The sequence below is a fragment of the Serinus canaria genome, chromosome 3 (genome assembly GCF_022539315.1).
Source record: "Serinus canaria isolate serCan28SL12 chromosome 3, serCan2020, whole genome shotgun sequence".
Classification (NCBI taxonomy): domain Eukaryota; kingdom Metazoa; phylum Chordata; class Aves; order Passeriformes; family Fringillidae; genus Serinus; species Serinus canaria.
Window position 1 is genome coordinate 72,033,450 of NC_066316.1, and position 22,033 is coordinate 72,055,482.

The 22,033-nt window shown below is 37.8% G+C and overlaps 1 protein-coding gene across 1 annotated transcript in view; it reads right to left on the reverse strand.

Moving 5' to 3' along the window:
* GRIK2 (glutamate ionotropic receptor kainate type subunit 2) overlaps positions 1–22,033 on the reverse strand; it is a 347,786-nt gene that overhangs the window by 320,494 nt on the left and 5,259 nt on the right. The window contains exon 2 of the mRNA XM_050972903.1: positions 21,499–21,901. Coding sequence (XP_050828860.1) covers positions 21,499–21,613 — 115 coding nt within the window. The 5' untranslated portion in view covers positions 21,614–21,901. The remainder of the gene's footprint in view (positions 1–21,498; positions 21,902–22,033) is intronic.

Consider the following 22,033-nt stretch of genomic DNA (forward strand, 5'->3'; position numbering starts at 1 on the left):
ATCTCCAGGCAAGCTTGTTCCAAGAGTCAGCATTGGAAATCCTGCCAATTGCCTCAGCAGGCATCTTACTACCATGTGAATTTTGATTTGTTTCTGGAAGTGTCTCATATTTATCCCACTGGTCCAACTGATTATCAAAATTTAAGAGGCTGTTTCACCTGTGTGAAAAAAATGTGGCTAAAAAGTACATATTAAATCTGAGCATACTATTGGAAGAAGAATAACTATGACTTTTTTAAAATGCCTTTCATGACTTATATGTGCATAAAGATATGAACCAAATATTTTCAAAGATTTTCACTTCTTTTTTGTCATACATGTAAGATACAGGAATTTCACATCTCAGTTTTACATTTGTTCAGGGAGCAGTGGCCATTCGAGTCTGTGCAAGAAGACTTTCAGACACTGAGCTTTCACTGAAGTCAGAAACCTGCTTCCTTATGTGAAAGCAGCATTAGAAAGAACTGATCACATAGCCACCATGTGATTTTACTATGTCTTATTCCATTACATTCAGCAGAAATTTTGTAAGGAGATTAATTTCCCTTTGTTAAACGATATTTGCTTCAAAATATGCTTTGGAAGAATTCTTCCCTTTCCTGGCAGAAAAAATAGTAACTACAGCAGAAAGTGAAACTGCAAGGGTTCCAAAGAGAGAAAACATTAAGGAAATATTTATTAGGAGGACTTTCTGGCTTTCTGTATTCCATTGGTTTATTTTTAAAGGTGATGCTCTGAACACATATACAGAAAGAAGAGTATTGACAGCACAATGGCAGCAAAAGGACTTTACACAAGGAACATGCATCCTATCCTCCAAGGACACTTATTCACAAATAAAAGTAGTGGCTGTGCGTGCCCTCACAATGTATCTATTCCAGAAATCTACAGCAAGTGGATTCTTCTCACTCTATCAGTGACAAAGTGTTTACTAGAAAATTAGGTGAACAAGAGAGAAATACTAAGCTGTACATTAAATACGTGTATACACATATCAGTCATTAGAAGTAGTAATTCATCTAGTTTTCAGATGCCACCAGTGTGGGCTACTACAGCCATATACACTGTTTAGCATCTCTATGCAGTAACCCAGAAAGGAAATTAAAGATTATATCTGAAAAGAAGTTTTAAAAGTGAACATAATGTGAATGAAATGAAACATCCCTTAAAAATGCTGGGTGAGTTTTTCTTTGATTTACAGCAGTGCTGCTGTCATGCCTGCAATGACATTACACGTATAATGAGGTGAAAAATGTAACCGAGTGAAACAGGGCATTCATTTTGGAAGCAAGGTACAACTAAGGGCTAGATCCACATAGGGATTTCAGAGCATAGCCTCAAGGTAAAGTTCGTATCTAAAATCCCTGCATAATTTAAGGAGTCCACTAGAAGATCATGATCAGCAACCTAGTAGTTGTTAACAGGTGGCTGATGGGAAGACATAGTAATCTTCCAGAGTAATCTTGCAGAGACATATTTTGGGGAGGGAGACATACAGATTCAATATTTTCCTTATAAGGAGGGGTTTAAAATCTCCATCTTCTATCAGCCTTGGAAGCCTATAAATAGAAGCTTTATAGAACTCAAAGGACAGCCATAAAGGAATTTTGCTGAAAATGAAGGGGAGGAGAGAAAGAAATCACAATGCTCCATGAGTGGGTTGTAGAAGCTAACATGAGGTACTGACTTGAAACTTCAATTTGCATATGCATGTATGTAATATGCATGTATGTGACATCTAGTCATAGAGGTGAAAAATACAGATTCAAAATTTCATTTAAAAATATAAAATAAGATTACATCAAGATAATGGAGAAAGACAAATAAAGTGTTTTGTCTATACATGCACACATGTCCCTATTTGCAAATACACATATTTCAGCCTTAGGCTCAATATGTCTGTGTCCACCCTTCTCCCTTCCCCACATGGGATAATCTACCCTGAGTTGGTTTTCCCTGAGAAGAATCATAGAATCATGATTTGGGTTAGAAGAGACCTTTAAAGACTATCTAGTCAAACCTTTCTGCAGTGAGCAGGGACATCTTCAGCTAGATCAGGTTGCTCAGAGCCCCATCCAACCTGACCTAGAATGTTTCCAGGGATGGAACATTTACTGCCTCTCTGAGCAATCTGTTTCACCACCCCCACAGTAAAAACTTCTGCCTTAGATCTAATCTAAATCAACCCTCTTTTAGTTTAGAACCCCTTGTCCTATGGCAAGACACCCTACTAAAAATGTTGTCCCCATCTTTCTTACAAGCACCTTTTGAGAAAAGGTAATTCAGGAACTGAACAGGGCTTAATATTAAGCCTTCTTCTCCCACACATCCCTATGCCATATTATTTGGTTTAGGGTTCCAACTGTCTTTTTCTGTAAGAGATAGATAGAGACACTTGTGAACAGAGACCTAGATAGGGACAGTGCAGAATAAATCCAGAGTTTTATAAGTGTCAAAACAGAATTTGCTTTTTCTGGATACTGTAGCAGTCAGGAGGCATTTGTCCAATCATGGAGGAAGAAGTTAAACAATACTGGGTTCAATACTGAGCCTTGGGGAACAACACTTGTGACTGGCCTCCAACGAAGCCCTGTGACACTGATCTCAGCCCTCTGGGATCTGCCATTCACTTCCAGAGTGAGGATACCTATGAGGATACCCTGAGAGCAATGCCAAAAGCCTTGCTGAAGTCCATGCAGACAACATCTACTGCTCCCCCCTCATCCATCCAGGCAATTGTTTCATTGTAGAAGGCAACCAGGTTGACAAAGCATGATTTGTCTCTGATGAATCGATGCTGACTACTCCTGATCACCTTCTTGTTTTCCACGTGCTTGGAGATGACCTCCAGGATGAGGCATTCCATCACCTTTCTGGGGATTGAAGTGAGGCTGTCTAGCCTCAGGAATACTAAAATTTCTGGGTTTGTGTCTCTTACAGGATCTAGTTCTCCACAGGATACCATACTTGTACCATATATGTGAAGATATTTCTCTTTTGTCTTACAATTTTAAAATACACTGACTTTTGAATTAGTGAATTATTTGAATTTGATATTCAAAGTTTCCTGCAGTACGTAAAAATATAATGCATAAACCAAAGGTATTTAACTGTTCAAAGCAAACATGGATTAATTTGTCTACTCAAAATATTACTCTTCCCAAAACTGTTTTCAGTTAAAAATATTTCTCTTTACATCTATAACTTGTGCAGTTGCATTATGTCATAAATTTCAAATCATGATGAACAATTGCTAATCAAACTATGAAACCATTCCCTATTGAACAAAGTTAACAGTGACTATCAATTTAGGCTATATGCCCGATGCATTTTTTGCCATAAAACAGGTTTGCAAGTCTTAAATGGTTTCACATTCCTCTAAACCATACTAAGTGCATAACATGAATATTTTAAGCAGCTTAGCTTTGATTTAAATATATTTACTCAGGATATGCTGGCAGCATCCCAAAATGCAGTGTAATACCCTTAAAGCTGGCAATCCCAAACTCAATTTAAGAGAGCAGATAATATGGACTTGCAGCATTAAAGCAAATAAAGTCAATTAATGGGAGTTTTTTTCTTTAATTTGTTTTCTCTAGCTTGAAATTGCAAAGGATGGATAAAGCTGTGGGATTAATGAAGAAAGAAATTAATGGAAATGGAATATAAAACAAAAAATGGAACAAAGTCCGGGAGCTATTATTCATTACTCAGTTCTTAAGGTTTAAAATTGTATGGCAATATTCTTTTATTTAAAGCAGTCACAGTGCAAAATGGAAATTCCACCTTTGGAATATTTCAGACATTCACCAGCATATTCTAAGAGAAGAAATACGTTAATTTGAAAGCATTTACTTCCACTGAAAAATAAATTATTGAAAATGCATTTCCAGTTATGGAAAATAATGTTTACTGTAAGAACCCTGCCAAATTATCTGTTCCTGAGATTTCCCTCAGACATAAAAACTAATTCAATTCATTTTTAAAGGAGTTATTCAGGCTGCTGTATGTGCATATTGAGATGTTGGCATTTAGGTGTTCCAAGATCAAGACAAGAGGAAAACAGCCAAAAATAGTCACAGAATAGTAACACATTCCACAAGTGAAAACAAACTCTTACATTATTTAGTTACTGCTTGAAGATATTTTATATTTTCCTGCCTACATTTCACCCAGCTCAAGAACAGCAAAAAAATGAAAAATGAGCCCTGTTCATATGATGTTGTCTACAGTTACACTGGAAACCTTTTATTGAAAGTACTGCTGAAAACATTGCTAGCAATTTCCCAGCTCCCACTGATATTATGTCGTAAACATAATAACAGTAAAATTTTGCTGTTAAATATCTATATTTCCAGTGATATCTAAAAAGACAAAAAAAGTCATTTCATCAGGAGAGCATTTCCCAACAATTCTATAACACAGCTCATAGGAGGCCCATTCTAAAGAACATTCCAGGCATATGTATACCCATATGCTTTGTTTCAGATCCATCTGTTTTGATTTGATATATATGCTTCAAAATAACACTTATTTCATGAAACATACACCATTAAAGGGTCCACAATACTTGCTTCGAACAACACAGGGATTCCTTACAAATCAATTATGTTATTTGGATATATTTTCATAAATTTGCCAAGGAAATTGCAGAATCTTTTCTGAAACTGGAAATTACATTAGGCTTCAAATCAAAATTGTGAAGTTAAGATGTAAAGCAAAATGTTTATTATTATTTCTGTGAATATTTAACTTCTGTATTACTGAAGTAATTCATTACAGTCTCTAAGTCATTGAATGCTGTCATTCTAAGTATTAGGTAGTATAGGTATTTAGCTAGTCTCAGGTAATCAGATTTAAGCACCTTTCCAGAATTGTTTTGTTTCATATTATCCAGCCATGTAGGGTATACTTTTCTAAGACAAGTCTGTAAGCACATAGAATCATCCTGGATTCAATAAAGCCCTGAACTTGAGTCAAAATCAAATAAATAATTTTCAGATTCTATTTGTTTATAGATGTATATTTTAACTTGTTCCTAGCATTTCTTGACTCTTTAATACAATGTGAGCAATTAATCCATCAAACTATTAGATTCCTTAATAGACATTTTTTTTCTGTTTACAGTTCTTTATCCAGCCATAAAATCCCCTGCAAGCACACTGCCCACCTTTGAGGTTACTTCAACAGTGTGTTAAAATGTGAGGGAAAACCAACCTTCCAGCAATCAGAGATTCAACATGACAAGTCGGAGTGAAGAAAAGCTTCAATAACAAAGTAGCAGTAAAATCAACTACTGTCATATACTGGTCTCATCTGCCAGGTACCAAATAATGGAAAAAATGTGTTAAGATTAATGTCAAATATTAACATTTGACATGTTAACTCCCCAGATTTTAGGAGTTCTCTCAGAAAAAGAATCAGATGATGTATGGTCCAGAGTGGCTGCACCCCCAAGTTTATGCCCAAGCATAAATAGCAGGAGTGAAAAATGCAGTGTTAGAATCAAAGACTATTTGTGCAAACACTGAAAAAAAATAAATTATTGCAACCAAATTTAGGGAGGAGAATTTGGTTTAATCAGGAAATAGATACCTTATTCATGTTGACAGATTCCTTGGAATGATGACTCAAAACCAAACTTTAAAAATTTCATTTAATAAAAAAAACGCTACTTTATTGTGGATTAAAAAACCCCAAACTCAAAAAGCACCCCCAGAATACCCTAAAGTAGACCTAACAAAATAAAAAAAAAAATTTAAATCCCCATAGATTCCAAGCTTACTCACATTTAAAAGCCAAAACTTTTGAAAGGCAAAATGTACGGTCATTAAGCAAAACCGATGGTTATTCACCAGACTTTAATTTATAAAAATCAAGTTTATCCACAGATAAAAATTTGTTTGTTATTTTGATCAGGCCAAAAAGTGTGTATCGTGCATTCCAACAGGTGTACCCTAATTCAAGGGGAAAAGGGACATGACACAATATTTTCCTCCTATTTCCATAAGTAAAAACAAGACTTAGGAAATGTTCTGTTTTCTATGTGAGCTTTTTTCTTCTCTATCACTTAATGTGGAGCCCTATGACCTACCATGACAACTGTTAAAATGCAATTCTAATGCTTTGCAAAGTACATGCAGGAATTTTATATCACCACTGTAAGAAACTGAACATTTAATGTTATTATTAAGCAGGATTAGAATGGATTTAAGAATGTTTTGAGAACTAACATAAAAGTGAGACACCCAGTTCTGAAACACAGCCTTTCCCATTGTAATCTGGCAGATGCACCAATAAAAACTAATGTAAAATCCAATTGCAGCACATGGCTGACTAGCATTCTTTTTAAAAGATAAATGCTGGAAATTTATTAGATAAATAAAGTTATCAGCATTCTAAAAAATAACTTCCATAATTATTGGTAAATTCCCAAGAACTACAGGTAGGGATTTAGGTATGGTACTCACTTATATTTGTGTTCTCTTAAAAGCAATATTTGGTTTTAACATGATTGAAGTTTCTCTCTCCTGTGTTTGTCTGGTCATTACCAACATTTATCTGTTTACTGGAGTTGTATCCAGTCAAAAAGGCATGGTCATGGGAGATCCATTTCAAGAAAAGACAAATTAGAAAGATAAGCAACCTTGGCCAAGGATCTTTTGTTGAGATTTATTTATAATGAATTATCTCATATTTCTGTCATCAGATTTATGTATGGGTATACTTACAGCTCTTTCTTTTGTACAAAGGAAATAGTTCTAGAAAACTGACACATGAAGAATTTTGCAAATACACATATTTCAGCTATGGATGAAAACTCCAACTGCTTAAACTGCACAAACACAATGTCTTTAATAGAATATCAACACCTTCATCATTTTTTTCCATTAAAATACTGAAAAATAAAATAATACAGCTCTATTTCCTGTAACCAGTGAGCTGATTGTCCTGAGCTTTGGGCTCTCAACAGCTACTGGGCAGCTGTGAGATTAGTTTGAAAAATAAACATTCTCTGATCAAAGTAATGATCAGAATGATCTACCTATTTAACAATGGCCAACAGTTATTTTCTTGTGCCATGGAAACATGTCTCAGCAGCATTGTTTGAGTATAGCATGAAACTATGCTCTGTAGTTTCTGAACTCTTAAAATCAAATTTTCCTGGTTTTGAAACTGTTATATGAGTGCCCAGAAGGAGAGTTTGGTTTTGGTTTGGGGATATTTTAGTTTGGGATTTGGGGTTTTTTTGAAATTATTAGTTTGGTTGGTTTAATAAATAAGATCAAAGCACTCACCTCCAAGTTTCCTGTAAACTTTTCACATTTTTACCCCAGCTGAACACATTCTTCTTTTGAGAGAAATGACACAAGAAGCTGCCAAGTTAGATAGTAGCTTTTGTAGCTAAAAACTCTGTCCTCCATATCTGTACCTACCCAGAGGCCATACATTTCACTGCTGACACAAACCTCAGAGAAGCAAAATTGCCAGGACTCTGTTTAGTATTTTACTAAGTTACGCTGGAGATCTCCGATGACAACTTCAAGTCTTTAAATTAACTCTTTCTTCTACATAAATGCTGAAATACCAGTAAAAGATGTCATATGGCAAGGAAGAGTAAGGAATACTAATGGAACAAGGCAAAGCAAATACTTGGTAAAGCAATATTCAGGCAAAGACATTCAGCCCTGCAGCAGAAAAGGCTGTGGAAGTGTAGAAGTGAAATATGATCATGGAAATGCAGATCATTTTTCTTTTTGCAGTTGCCAATGAAAATATTGCTGAATGTAGTGACCAATACATTTTTTTTTTTACATATAATAATTTAAAGTATTTTTTAAATGGAACTTGAGTTTATATGAAAAATTTTTGTGCCACTTTGTGTTTGTTCAAAGTGTTTCTATAAGACAAAAAGGAAAACATTTGGTTGCTCCTAAAAAAACTATTATAAACATATATAATGCTGTAATCAAGATAATGTGGGGTTTTATTCTTTTAATATATTAGCACTTTTTACAGAAGTTTTAGCATTAGTCCTAATTCTGAAAAAATCAATGTGTTAAAAATCTCTTACCAGTGAAGCAAACAAACCTAACTGGTTTTCTTAAAAATATGGAATTCTATTAAAAGGTAACTAATTTTGAAAAATACTGGAAAATAAAAGACTGTTAAGAGAAGTATTTATAAAACATGGGCTAAAAATATTTGAAAAATCAAAAGCACTGAATTTACAGGTTATTAACACTCTATCTATGAAATATTGTACTTAAGGAAATTAAGAACTCATAAAACATCTGAAAATCTTAGCATTCCTTGCCAGCCCTGATAGAAATTTTTCTGAAATTTTGTATAACAGCACAAAAAGTCTTCACTAACCATAAAATATTTCATTGAAACATAAACTAACCCTTCTTCAGTTTTCCTCTCTCTTTGCTTAATACCTCAACTACCTTGATGGTGACACCAAAGCCAATATTTTCTGGTTATCAGTGGGTTTATTTTCTCACAAAATGCACAAAATTAGTTTCTATTTATTAATTCGATATCAGAGCTACATGAAATCCAAATCTTAAACTACTATTTTATTACTACTTCAGCTTCTTGGTCTTTAAAATTATGGTCCAACAGGGGATTCATGGAATTAAAATCTCATCTGTCTTTCAACTTACTAACTCTATTTGGGCAGTTATCCATGTGGGTAAGCTTTTGTAGAAAATGTACCTGATGAAATAGGGGAGTCAAATACGGAAGTAATGATAATAATCTTCTGCCTCCTCAAGAGTTCCCATTATTGATCAGCACAGAACTAAAAGCTCAGCATATCATGGTTCCTTATAGTCAAGACCCAGAAAACTCACCTAGAGGTTCATTGTAGTACTATAGCTTTAATCTAACTAAGAGATTTAGCTGTAGCAGAAATAGACTTCACTAGGCTCTACTGATTTACAGCACTGCTAGCTGAACCCTGAAATATTGGCATAATTCCCTCCTCTAAAAGTGTAGTGAAAGGAAGTTACCATGGTTCTCACACAGGTAAATCCTCTATAAATGAGTATTTCCCTTCGACCAAGGATATTGGTCCATGGCAAACAGAGTAGATGTCTTAACAAGAACCACTTCTACATATTAACAGTTGCAGTGCAGTATTGTGGGTAGGAGCATGTATACATCCACAGCTTTATTCAAAGAATTTAGTTTATCTTTTTTAGGATAGAAAATTCTCATGTTCTCTCTTAATTTTTCTGTCATTAATATGCTTTACTTAGTGAGTTCTTTGCTAAATTTCATGGTTTCTTGCTTGAATTTTTTTTATTTTCAAGACCACTTTGAAAATATTCATGAAGATCACACCCTGTGAGAACACATTCTGCCACCTTCACAGCTCTTTGCTATCCCAGGCTCACACTACTTGTCAGGAAGCAGATGGACAATCATTATAAGTCCTTCCATCAAAGACCCCTGATGTACCCTCAGGCACTTCTCCTGGTTAACATTAATGACAACTCCAGCAAAAGAAATATAATGCCACCTTTTTTTCCTGCATTTGGGTCACCACAGCACAAAAAAACTGTCTGTGTGTGTGTGTGTGTGTGTGTGTTTGTTTGCACACGTTCATGCAGAGCTGTACTTGTAAAATCATTGCTGCCTAGTTCCTTTGTTCAAGTCACAAAGAAAACTTTGTGGAATTCAAATTATTACCAAAAATAAGTAGAGGGACTCATCATCAAAAGTACAATAACCAATTGTTCACATGGATTAGCGAAAATATTTTTAAGTATACATCCACAGCGGAGTAGAAGACAAAGAGCTTCTAATTTTCTATCCTTATAACCATCAGATAGGTTCTGGTGAGTAGAACACCAGTTGCCTGTAGAAACAAAGTGGAGAAGGCTTCCAAAAATATGTGTTACAACTCCTATAAACTAGAAGATGACAGTAAGGACAAAAAAGGAAATTATTGTGAACAGACTGCCTGCGGCCACATGACAGCTAAATACAACAGCTTTATCCAACTCAAGCATCTTCCCATGAATGAAAAGAGTGAAAAATACTCTGAAAAGCAAGCCACACTCCATATTTAACAATAGGGTATAGCCTTACCTTAAATTACAACAAAAGTAGTGTTTAATGAACATTGATGATCACAGAACAATACAAATCTACAGCTCATTTAGAAATCTCCAATGTCTAGACACAAAAGGTCACAAATGGACAACAGTGAACATGCTCTGGCTGACTAATGTTGATTTGATCTTTAAATGAGACTTTTCATTGTTTAGGCAGGTTTGAAAAGGCATTAGAAAATCTGATTTAATGCATTTTTGAACCCATTTGTCTCAGCTGTATCACAGTCACACAGTCAGTTTCTGCAGGCATATTGAATGTCGTGAATGATAGAGTCTGCTGAGATCTGAAGAGATAAGCCTTAATAACACTCATATTTTATAGTCTTTCCTTCTCAAGGACATCCAAACAAATACATATAGCATTACTGGAAGGAAGTTACATGTATCTTTCACAAATTTCCATTTTCTTCCCTCAGTTGCTTACAGATGAGGTATGCACAGGCTTTACCACTTCTCCTAAACTGACCTCATGCATGCTTCTTTCAAGGCTAAGAAAAAATCAAATCTAGGCAAAAACAGATTATTTAACTATGTTTCTGCTCTTTGTGTATACATCATACTCAATATTCAATAACAAGCAGAGGGATTTAACTGAACAAATTCTTGGTTTAAAAAAAATAAAGCAATGCTTATCTTGTTGAATTATCTGATCATTTTGTCAAATGTTATCTTTATGTTTGATTTTGATTAAGCAGAAACAAAAATCTTACTATTTGCACAGTTGTATATGGTCTTTTTAGGCAAACAGTGTTTTTTTTACATTAACCCTCTTCAATTCCTTTCTGTTATTTGTTCAGCCCTGATGGCCTTGAATTCATCTGAATTATTTTTCTCAAACCACCTCCATCCCACTTATCACCTTTTTTTTCTTTCAGCAAAATGAAGAGAACAGTGTTGTCAGGACTGTCTGGGAGCATGTCCAAGTAGTTCATTGACTGAAATAGATCAGCACCTCAAGGTATGAAGGAAAGAACTAAAACTTAGCTTTGAAAATGGACTGGTTCAAAAGCACGGTTGTTAAAAAATACCAAAACATACTCCCTCAGTAATTGATATTTTCTTTTAAAAAGAAGAGTACCAAGTTTCCCCTCAAATTAGCTATGACCAGTCATTGGCCTTGCATTTGAATTCTGTGGAGTAATATTTTCAAAAATCAGATTTAGAGAGTGAAACATCAAACTTCCATTGCTGAAGGGACTAGAAGCATATATGGGTGCCTCAAAATGCCAGAGAAAGTGGGCATTTCTAAGCAGTATACAAATATTTTTTGAAATGCGTAACCATTTACTTGAAAATTTGTCTGGGGTAAGGTCTTCTTATCATTTGAATTAAAAAATCCCACCTTTGTTAGTACAGCATACATGAAAACTGTAAACATTGCTGAGCAGCAGAAATCAGATAAGCAATGAGGTTACAAGTTAGATTCCCTAGGGCTCAGTTCTGATATTGGTCATTAAGTGGCCCAACAAGAAACAAGAATGATGAATTTTAGTACTCAAATGCATGATGATCATTTATAAAAGGTTCTCATGTCATTTTTAAGCATTTATTTAAATATATGCTATTCAAATGCATAAAATGTGAACATACATATTCCCATTGATCATAATGCATAAAACCTAAAACCACTGTGATTAAGCATTTTAAAAGAAAATTAATTCTGTTCTTTTAGAGTACTCCATGTCATTCTAATTTTCCTAAAGTACCTTTTTACCCAAATTCTTAAAAAATAATTATCATGGAACTTCTTTTAAAGATTTCCTGCCTTGTAGGATAAATGTTCCAAATATCAATGAAGCTATTGCTTTAGAAAATAGTTTTCTCTTACAGAATATGTAATCTTTATGTTTGCTACTGTTATTTACATATATTTCTACACAGTACAATGTTTCTGATTGTGTTAGAGCATTTGATCAGTAAAACAAGTTGTTCTGCTACTATTGAACTGCACTAACCAGTGAATATACCATTTTCAATTTAAAAAGAAACAATCAAAACAAAAAAGCATCATCAAATTCTTTTTGTCATGTTGAATTTGTTTTATATTACATGCCTCAATATTGTTAAGGTAAATAATGAGTGAACAACAAATGGAGGTGCAGAAAATGGTAGTGTGACTTTAAAAGATAATTGGGGGAAAAATTACAAGGAAAAACAGGTCCTGGAATTAGCACCTTTGCTAAGGTAACCAGCACAGGTGGTTGGACTTGAAGAGCATTGTATTCAATATCACTATGGACCTAATCATGCAACTGAGGAAGAATACTCCATCACCAGTTCATACAGGCAATGACTATACCTAGGATAAACTGGCAAATACCTATGAACTTTAACATAATTTCTTCATTTTTAGCATAAGAGAAATCTAAGCCACTCTTTTTCTAAATAGCATGCTACAGCTTAAGCTTTGATTCTTATTTCATTTCATATAAACATAAGCCACTGAACAGAAGAAAAAGGATAATCAGACCTCAGACATACAGCAAGTTATCTTATTCCAATATTTGATCCATAACTTGTTGTTTTGAATCACTACATATAAGAAACTGTACATAATTTCCTCTCATCCATGGTGCAAACATAAGAGCACATTATCATAAGTCAACTTTGTACTAAACTGTCAAGGACTGTACAACTCTAACAATCTCAGTATTTGGTACTGACTGATGATTGAGCACTCACACTAAAAATATAGGTAGAAATAGAAGAATTAATTCGTTTCCAGGTTGAATAATCAGTTTCATCAAAGTTTTGCAATATGGACAGTTCAGGCAGGACTGAAAATATTTGCTTACATGCTTTAAAAAGTGAAAGTCAAATTTTACTATTGTGAGCTATGAGACTCAGATTTTCTTATAGATGTTTCAATGCTTACTAGTGTAATTATTTTAATTATGGACTCTTTGGTAAATCATGTCCTAATTGTGCAACTTCTAAATAACAGCATAAATGTGAGTTGATTGATATAGCTGACATATGTTTAGCTCTTGAGCTGATTGAAATAGCTGGTATATATTTAGCTCCTAGGGAAGGACAAAAGCACAAATGGATGGCAAGTTCGATAAACTAACCCTTAATAAATTTACCCAGATTATTATCTAATCATGTATATGCTTTACTTTTAAGAATTTTTTTTTTTTACAATCAGTATCAATTACCTTAGGACAAAAAAACTTTTAAATTAATAGCTATTTCTATATCCAGAGAAATGTAACATTTTAAAATATTGTACTGGATATACATAAGGAACTACATAAGAAGATGTTACAGTTTTTCAGAGTAAAATATTTCTGCACCTTTTGAGGCAAACTTGCTAAGCTTTATTCAATAAATTTCTGTAAAGTAATCAGTTAAATATATGTGTTCACAAGCAGGTCCTTATTTGCAGGATTAACTATGATTATCCATTGAGAAAACAAGCACCACCCACTTGCTGGCAGGTTTTCAGCAGAATGAGTGAGCGGTCTCTGATTCAGCATTTTTGTATTTTCATGTCAGGAAGAAACTGATGACCCATTTACATAACAAGCTTTCCCTTTTAAATTTCCATCTGAAAAAAATTCCATATGTCATGATAGACACCAAAGCCTGGGGAGAAAGTAAAAACCCTCATTCAGTCCACTTTGACTTCCCCATATTCCTAATTCCATGAGAGACATGGTTCATCTAGCCTAACTTAAGCCATCTAAGAGTATCCAGTTTAAGTCAACCTTGTCTAATCCTTCTGCTCTTTCACTGTCCAAATGCCACAGAGGAGCCCTTAGGCATGGCTTAGACTAGGAGTTTACTTTCAAGACAGAAATGAGGACTTCCAGATTTTTTACTTTTTCCATGGATTTTCCCAGAAAGTAAGCAAAGACTTTCCATGAAGGACCAGAAAAAAAAAATATTCAAATATACATTCCTCTTTCATCTAAGTTATCACTTTCCATTTCACAATAAATAAGGAAAAAGACAAAGTGCAAGGAAAGGATCAAATACAGGATCAAGGTACAAAAATTTTAAAAGAAATCAATGAAACAAATGCTTTTCTTTCAAAATTATTCTGCCCATCCCTGAAACCACACTTTTCCATTTGTCTGTAAATATATGATGCTCACCTTTAGCTATACATACTGAAATCAGATATTATGTTTTTCAAATTGGTAAACAGAGACACACAGAAAAATATAATGATAAAAGAAAAGAGGAGGCAGGGGGAAAAGTAATCATAATTTGAATTTGAAAGGACATCAAGTCTCCCAAACAACAGTTCCTGACAGCAAAGTAGGAAAGTTCTCCTTGGACTGCTCTTCTACCAGTTATGAAGCCTTATACAAGAACTAATGATTTTAACAAAGAGGGTTTTTTTCATTATGGAAGACTCATAGACACTTTCAACACTCTTAGTTCAATTGATCTCAAATCCAAATAACAGGATTTTTTGAAAAAAAAAGGTTTTAAAGAGTCTGTGAGTGGAAATACTAATATAATAAAACATACATTCAGTTAATGTGCATTAATGTATTTCTCCAAAAATTAGTCTCTAAAACCTATACATGAATTTTCCTTCCAATGCACGAATAACAAAAAAGTTTACTGTAAACTAAGAACAAACTTTTGATCTAAACTCTACAGTGTAACTATGCTTTAAACTTCTCCTACTGTAGCCTCCACTCACAATACCAGCAGGGAACCTCTTTTTCTATGCCCCAGGCAGAAACACCTGGAAAGAGAAACACTTCAAAAAAATCTGTTACCTAAAAATGTGTATTTCATTTCAAAGCAACCTACCAAACACATTCCTAGATGAGTTACTCTCTTTCAATAGCATTTTGGACTAGAAGTATAATGTTCAAGGAAATCTTGATCATGACTGATCCAAGTCACTTGCAAATTTTGATGCAAGCATAGCTCTGCAGCCATGAAAAAAGAGCAGTCTTGACTTGAGCACTTGCACCTATTTGTCACTTCTAAATTTTGCTTAAAGGAAAAAAAAAAAAAAGCATGGTGGTTTTAATTCCTTAAGTACTTTTTAGTGAAATTTAGATTATGTTTTCGAGTTTGCTAGGTGTTTTACATAGCTCTACTATAGCACCTGCTTTATCCAAACCTGGCTGAGCTCCAGTATTGGAATAATGATCATCACATGTTTGTTCTGTATTCTTTGCATTACTGAGAGCTTTGGTTGTTTAAATTGAAGGTGCCTAACACTACTGCTTTATAACAAAGGAACCAAAGTATTCGGGAGGAAATGGGGCAGGAGTGAGAAGAAAGGGGGGAAACACAGCATGGATGGCACAGGACACACACAAAATTATAAGTATTAATATCACAGTGATCTTTGATTCTCCATATTCCCATTCAGATGTGACAGCATAATGACATTATGTCATTATGTTATCATGCTGTTTAATCTAATCTTCCAACATACATTACAGCATAACACTCTAAAAAGCTTATTCAGGAAAAATTAATTTGCCTTGCAGATTGGAGAGTATGGAAATAAGGCACCCTCTATTTTCTCTTTTGCATTATTGACATACCTTCTAGTAATTGTTCCTCTGAAAGAGATTAAAGAAGATGAAGGTTAAAACTCAGAAACAGACTAGGTAAATACATTTAGTAGAGTACAAAGATCTACTTTATTTACAATGACTACAAAATGTTTGGTTTGCTTTTTTCCCTAAATTGAGGGGATTTTCTCTGGTATAAAATAAATCCATAAATAAATGGGGGAAAAAAAACCTAAATCTAAACTAATAAAACTAAACTCTAATATTTGAGTTTAGGAAAATCTCCTTTTCTCTATTTTTTTATCTCTGGTGGCAGAAACCATTTCTTTCAGCAACAACATTTAAACTGGAGGCATTACTTGAACATTGCATCTCTTCAAAGGACAAATAGCAGTCAGTAAGAAGCAAGTTATCACTAAGAATAAGCAGTCAGTAAGAACACAAGTTATCAGGCAATTGTGTGAAAATCATTTTATGAGACTATTGGTGTTCCAAACACTGGGTGAAAGGATCAGGGGATATTCCAGAAAGCCCACACGGATGAAAGCTTTCTTAACCTACATTGAATCTTGATAATGCAATAATGAGTATTTTAAAAGGATAAGTCTAATTCCCCTATCTAGTGCAATAAAGACTGTATACAGCTAATCAGCTTTGCCCTTTCAATTAAACTCGTCCAGGACGTTCTATGTAGTCAGCACCCTGAATGAGTCATTAAAATTCTCGTTCTGTAAGAGTTGTGTGCAGTGCACCGTTGTTTCTAAATTCCATTAAATCCAAACGGTCTTTATCGCCCCATGACCACTGTGACTTCAATCAGCCAATTTAATTACCTTACAAAATTGTCAGCAGAAGCAGCAAAGAAAAACAGGAAAGGTTGTGACGTTATCAAATTGAAATCTTCCTCTGTGCTGTTTAATCTAGACCAGTCAATAACAATGCTTCTCACCTCCTCGCTGCCTTCCCTAGGCTCTTAACCTTACTCTTCTTTCAAAGATTCCTGTTGTTGTTTGTAAGACTGATTTTGAACTCATCTTCATGAGGACGTTAACAGATATTGAAAGCTTCTTCTCCTTGGCAGTAAATTTTTCATCGGCTCTGAATGCTGGACTTGCCAAGACACAGAGCCCCGAGGGCTGCCATGAGAGTTTGGCTTGCAGATTTTCATCACACTTTTGAACTGAAGGCAGACTGCCTTCCCCACTCAATCGAGATATGTACATTTTTTTGTTTCTATCAAATAGAGGCAGAAACCTTACCTTCTCCCACTAAAAGGAAGTCAATGCAAAATCCAAAGGAAAGAAAGTACATATCCAGGAGGTTTAATGCAACTCACTTAAGAAAACTCCACTCGATTATCCAGCAGGTACTTTTCACTTGACCTCTTGTCTCGCACATCTGTGCAGAGCTAGTTCCCACTGCTGTGCCATGACTTCACTGGTTTTAATTGCTACAATTTTTAAATGGTCTCCTGAATCCCAGAACCATGTGTTTTGACACCCACTGTCACCTCCACAGGCAGTGGATGCAATGAGACAGCCCCTTCTCTGGTTCTACCACATAAAAACATAAAAATCGCGCTCATAAAAGCAATTATACGGAGATAAACTCAATCTGTTTGAGACAAAGGAGGTCAGCTAAGAAGTGTCATGTCAGATGAAACCCATACTAAATCTTCACAGAGGAAGACTCAAAAGTCTAGCAATTCCCCTCTGGGGGTTCCCACAAAGAAGCTGAAAAATGAGGGGGATTTTTCCTAAATCACAAAGAGTATATTATTTTATAATGCTTGATTTGCTATGATTATTATTTTATGTAGGGCAACAGGAAAGTGCTAGCCTTCATGAGGACTTGGTGTAGTATTAAAAAAAAAAAAATAGTCACTAGTAAGAAATGCTTCTGGTGACAGTTCAAAACTCTTCCTTTTTCCTTTGAAAAGTTTTTCCTATCTCTCCCGACTTTCTTTTGCTTTTAAGCTGGAAGAAGCCACATGCGTGCACACACCCTTCCTTTGTAGCTCATTGTAACACAAAACATTCAGCTCCCTCTCTCATCCGCTTCAAGTCAGGCAACTCCAAAGCACCAAAAAGTCAAAACTACAGGAATATGCCTCTACTTGTCTTTACTCTCCTTGAATGTCCCGAAGAAAATAAAACATCACACAAAGTGGGTTAAAACTTATCAGGTAAGTGAGAACCCTGCAGCGTAGATCTTTAGTCTTTCACCACATTCCCAGGAATAATGAGAGCAAATACAGCGGCCAAACCTCTTTCACCTTCCCGTCACAGGTCTCTCTTCACACCTTTGCTGTAGGAAAGTCAACTGCTCACAGCAGTAGAGACAAGGCTGGAAACGAGTAGTTTAAATTTAAAAAGGGCATTTTAGAGCGCTCCAGACTTCAAAGTGCTGCCAACTAAGCCACAGAGAGTGGTAGTAGGTGGGAAAAAAAATGGGGTTTAAATAGCCCAGGCTCTTACTGCCTTGGGCAAGACAAGGGGTGGGTTTCTGAAAACACAGATGAGCAATTACAGGTGTTTGACAGCTCTTAATGGGCTTGTTAATTCAGCATTTCGGGGACAAGGTGTCGAGATGTCTTCAGGAGGTAAAGGAAAAGCAGCCCGACGTGCCCTGCCCCACGTTGTGGGCAGAGGGCCGATCGGCTGGGCTCCGGATCCGTCGAGTTCCCTGGAATGTCTTGGGAGCCGCTGCCATGGGCCTGAGTATACACAGGAGCAGTGAATCGGAAAGCTGCGAAATGTGATCCCCGATAACGTAAAGGATGTGCCGGCGGCCACGTATTTTGGCTTTTGTTCGGTGCCAAGTGATAAGGAAAAGGTTTCCATCACACTTAGCACAGCGGAGAGACGAATACTAGGCTGCTGCTTTTCTCCCTCGTCAAGGTGGGACTTATCCTTTTATCCGCATCAATGGTTTAGGGCTGGTCCCATTTGACACCCTCGAGTACCGTATAGACAAACCTCACCTTCAGCGTTCCCTGGGCTCGCTTGTGGGAAACTGTTCAGAAATGGCAAGGGAGGGAGCTTGCTCGCATGCCCCATGAAGCAATGTGGCATGCAGGAAGGGCGCCTGGTGTGATGCCCGAATACCACGTTGCCCAACTCCAGCAGCAGCAACAGGCAGGTGTCCCGGTGCCTAAGCAAGTGTCGCTGGGCAGGGAACAGTGCTGTCACACCAGCCTCTCTCCGTGTTTGCTCCATAAGGTACGGACAGAAATAACCTCCCGATTTTGACAAATAGCCCAGGAGGTTCGACTTCCCTGTGAGGTTGCTAAAAGGTAGCTTTAGAGAGAGAGGGAGGGAGAGAAAGGACGTGCTGGCTAGTCCCAACAATGAGAGGAGCCGTGGGAAGGACAATGCGAATCCATGGTGGCTAATTTGCACAGGAGGAATGAGGGGGCTGCAGCTCTGGCAGGCTTCAAGCTCTCCCCTGTTGCCATAGCACTGCTGGCTGAGGAAGAAGAGCGGGGGCTGGCAGGCTGCCTTCTGGAGGGAATCTCCTCAGCTCTCCCTTCTCCTCGGGAAGGACTCCACGGCATCCCGTCCTCCTGGTCGCAAGGACATCCCAAAGGGACTGAAAGCACGGGAACCCTGAGGGGGCGGTGGGGATTTCCCCCTCAGAAATAACCAAAGCTTTTCCGCAGCTCAGTCCCTGCTCCCTCCCTCCACCCTGCTATGCCCTACTCAGAGACAGAGAAGTCAGCCTTTGGAGAAGGCGTGGAAGTTCTCTCATGGTCACAGACAGAGTGAGTTAGCCTGCACTAAGCTAAATCCAGACTCCTTTAAAACAGAGATGTGCAATAGGCCCGGATAAGCAAGGCAAAAGTCTTCCTGCTCTTTTCACGTCTAACATTCTCCACAACAAAATAAACTTATCTACTACTCCCTACCTACTTTTAATGTTCAGTGATGGTTTGGCGACGATTCTTTTCAAAGACAGACAAAAAGAGGCAGAGATGTAGAAACTGATTTCTACTTCGCTGCTACAAACAGTGGAGTGAGCACAACTCGTTGGCCAGCTGTGTGACCAGAAGGCAGCTGGGAAGGGAAGTTAGCCCAGTAAAACATACGCATGCACCACCATGTCACTGGGCAGCAGAGACGCGCTGCATCTCCTTTCAGCCGGGGGATTATTTATTGCTCTAACGCTTGCCAGAGCGCTGCTCTCTAGGGCTGTCCCTGGGGGTACACCGGACTAACAGTTCCGAGGGAATGCCGCTCTAAAGAAGGAAAGTCCACCTCTCGCTAGTGCTGTGACCAGGTGGATGTTTGTTTACATAGCTATACCTGAAAGTAACTCGGGCTCCTAGAGACAGACTCTCGGGGCCCGTGGAAAGACAGACAGCCGGCCAGTGCCATATTACAGGCATCCTAGCATTAAATTCACGGCGATGATTATGGATCAGACTGATTGCAAAATGACCCCACAATGATATACGGGCCCGTTTAGCCATGTCCAAAGAAACAGGCATTCCTGAGGACGGTTGCTAAGAGCAACGTGTCATAAGCACCACCTTTAGACCAGATGGAAGCAGAAAAAAAAAGTGCTGCTAGGAATTCAGAGATTGGTAACAGCCTGGTGACTTTTTAATCATTACTCACCTTCCCCTCCATATAAAACTGTGTGCGGGGGTGCTGAATTAAATTAAAATAGATACAAACCAAAGCATTATTCCCAGGCAAAGGCAAGAGATTTCTGTGCCCCAAAGAAATGGATGCAGCGGTTTGCCACAGTTTATCGCGGACAGCGGGAATGCGGGAGATCCGCTCTTCCTCCCTCCACCCGTGCTGTCGGCAGGCACAGAAGATGCTGCTTGTATGGGGGAGCAATTTTCGGCCTGTCCCTTACTGGCCGTCCCCCGCCGCGGCTCGCCCGCGGTACCGGGCGACCAGGAGGATGCTGATGCGGGGCTCCTATCGTATCTCTCCCCGGACTAGCACCGAAGGACATCCCCGGCCGCACACACCCCTTCGGACCTGCTTTCCGAACTTTCCGTCCTGCCCTTCCTCGCTACAAAACTTCTGTAGGGGATGCAGCGGCTGGAATTTGTCCCTCGCTTTCTTGCTTAGACACAGGAACATGCGCGCTTACACAGGCAAAGCTCTTAAGGTTAGTGCCCTGGTCCAGCTGGGATAACCTTTAAACTGTAAAACCTCTCTATTCTTGAAATGTCATTCTGATCTGCTTGCTTTTTTTTTTTTTTTTTTTTTTTCTCTTTCCCGGGAGAGGGAGGAGCTCCTACAACTTTCCTCACATAGAAAAGCTGTGCTTTTGAAAGGTACCGCAAAAGCTCTTCCCCGAGCAAGGCTCAAGACATAAATCATCTCTTCTCTAACCCTAAACGCCACTCAAATGTCAAGCAAACCGACAGATCCTTCAAGGGAAATCAGCGCAAAGGTCTCAAATCACAGCTTTACCCCCGCACGGGATCGGCTCGGCGGGATCAGAGACGGGCGGCCGAAACTTAACAACTACTTGACAGGTTTTCAACTGATCAATCACCGTGTTAGCCATGCTTTCCCCTACTATGGAAACAATAAAGCAAAACAATGGAAACAATTACGAGGAAGCCACACAAGCTGCGCAGAGCCTTAGGCAACCACGTTTGCCAGTCTTTTTTCTATTGTTATTATAATTATCATCACCATCGTGCCGTTACTACGGCTACAATGAGCAGCAGCGACAGAAAAAAAAATCACACAGCAATTCATCCCTCCGGATGCAAAATAAAGAGGGACTTCGCTGCCCGACTCCGGTAGCACGTCCCAGCTCTCCGCCAGCATCCCCTTCTGAGTCAATCCTACGCATATCACATTCAGGCTTAAACACACGATGAAAAAAGTGTCGGGAAATCTTACCAAATCTTAATACATGTGTGGTTCCTTGAGCATATCCAATCCACAGTAAGCAAAGAAGGAGTCTAATGGTGCATCTGAAGACTGAATTAGTTACAATATGTGAAATAATCTTCATGATGTTTCTATGCACACTCGCGCTGCCTTACTTCCCCCTTCTAAGCCGTCAGGTTTCCCGGTAGGGTGAGAATGAGGATACGTAAACTGATGGCCCTCAGACACGATCACGGCATGGTCACAGAGAGAGCAGAGTCTACGCTTCCCAAACCCATTAGCAATCCTTGCATGTTCTTCATTCACTGCGCCAAGGAGCAACCTTCAACTGCAAGGAATGGTGGGACATCCATGTTAGTCGGGGGAGAATCCTTGAGAAATCCAAACACACACAGTGTCCAGCCGAGTAAACCTGGGAGGCGAGAAAGGAGGAAAATCAATAGGTAATCCAGCTCGAGAGATCGCTGAGGTACCGCCACATAGCGAGCGCCCGCGTTTCACCGGCGATGCTTTTGCCGTGCTCCCATTCTACTGCACTGCTGCA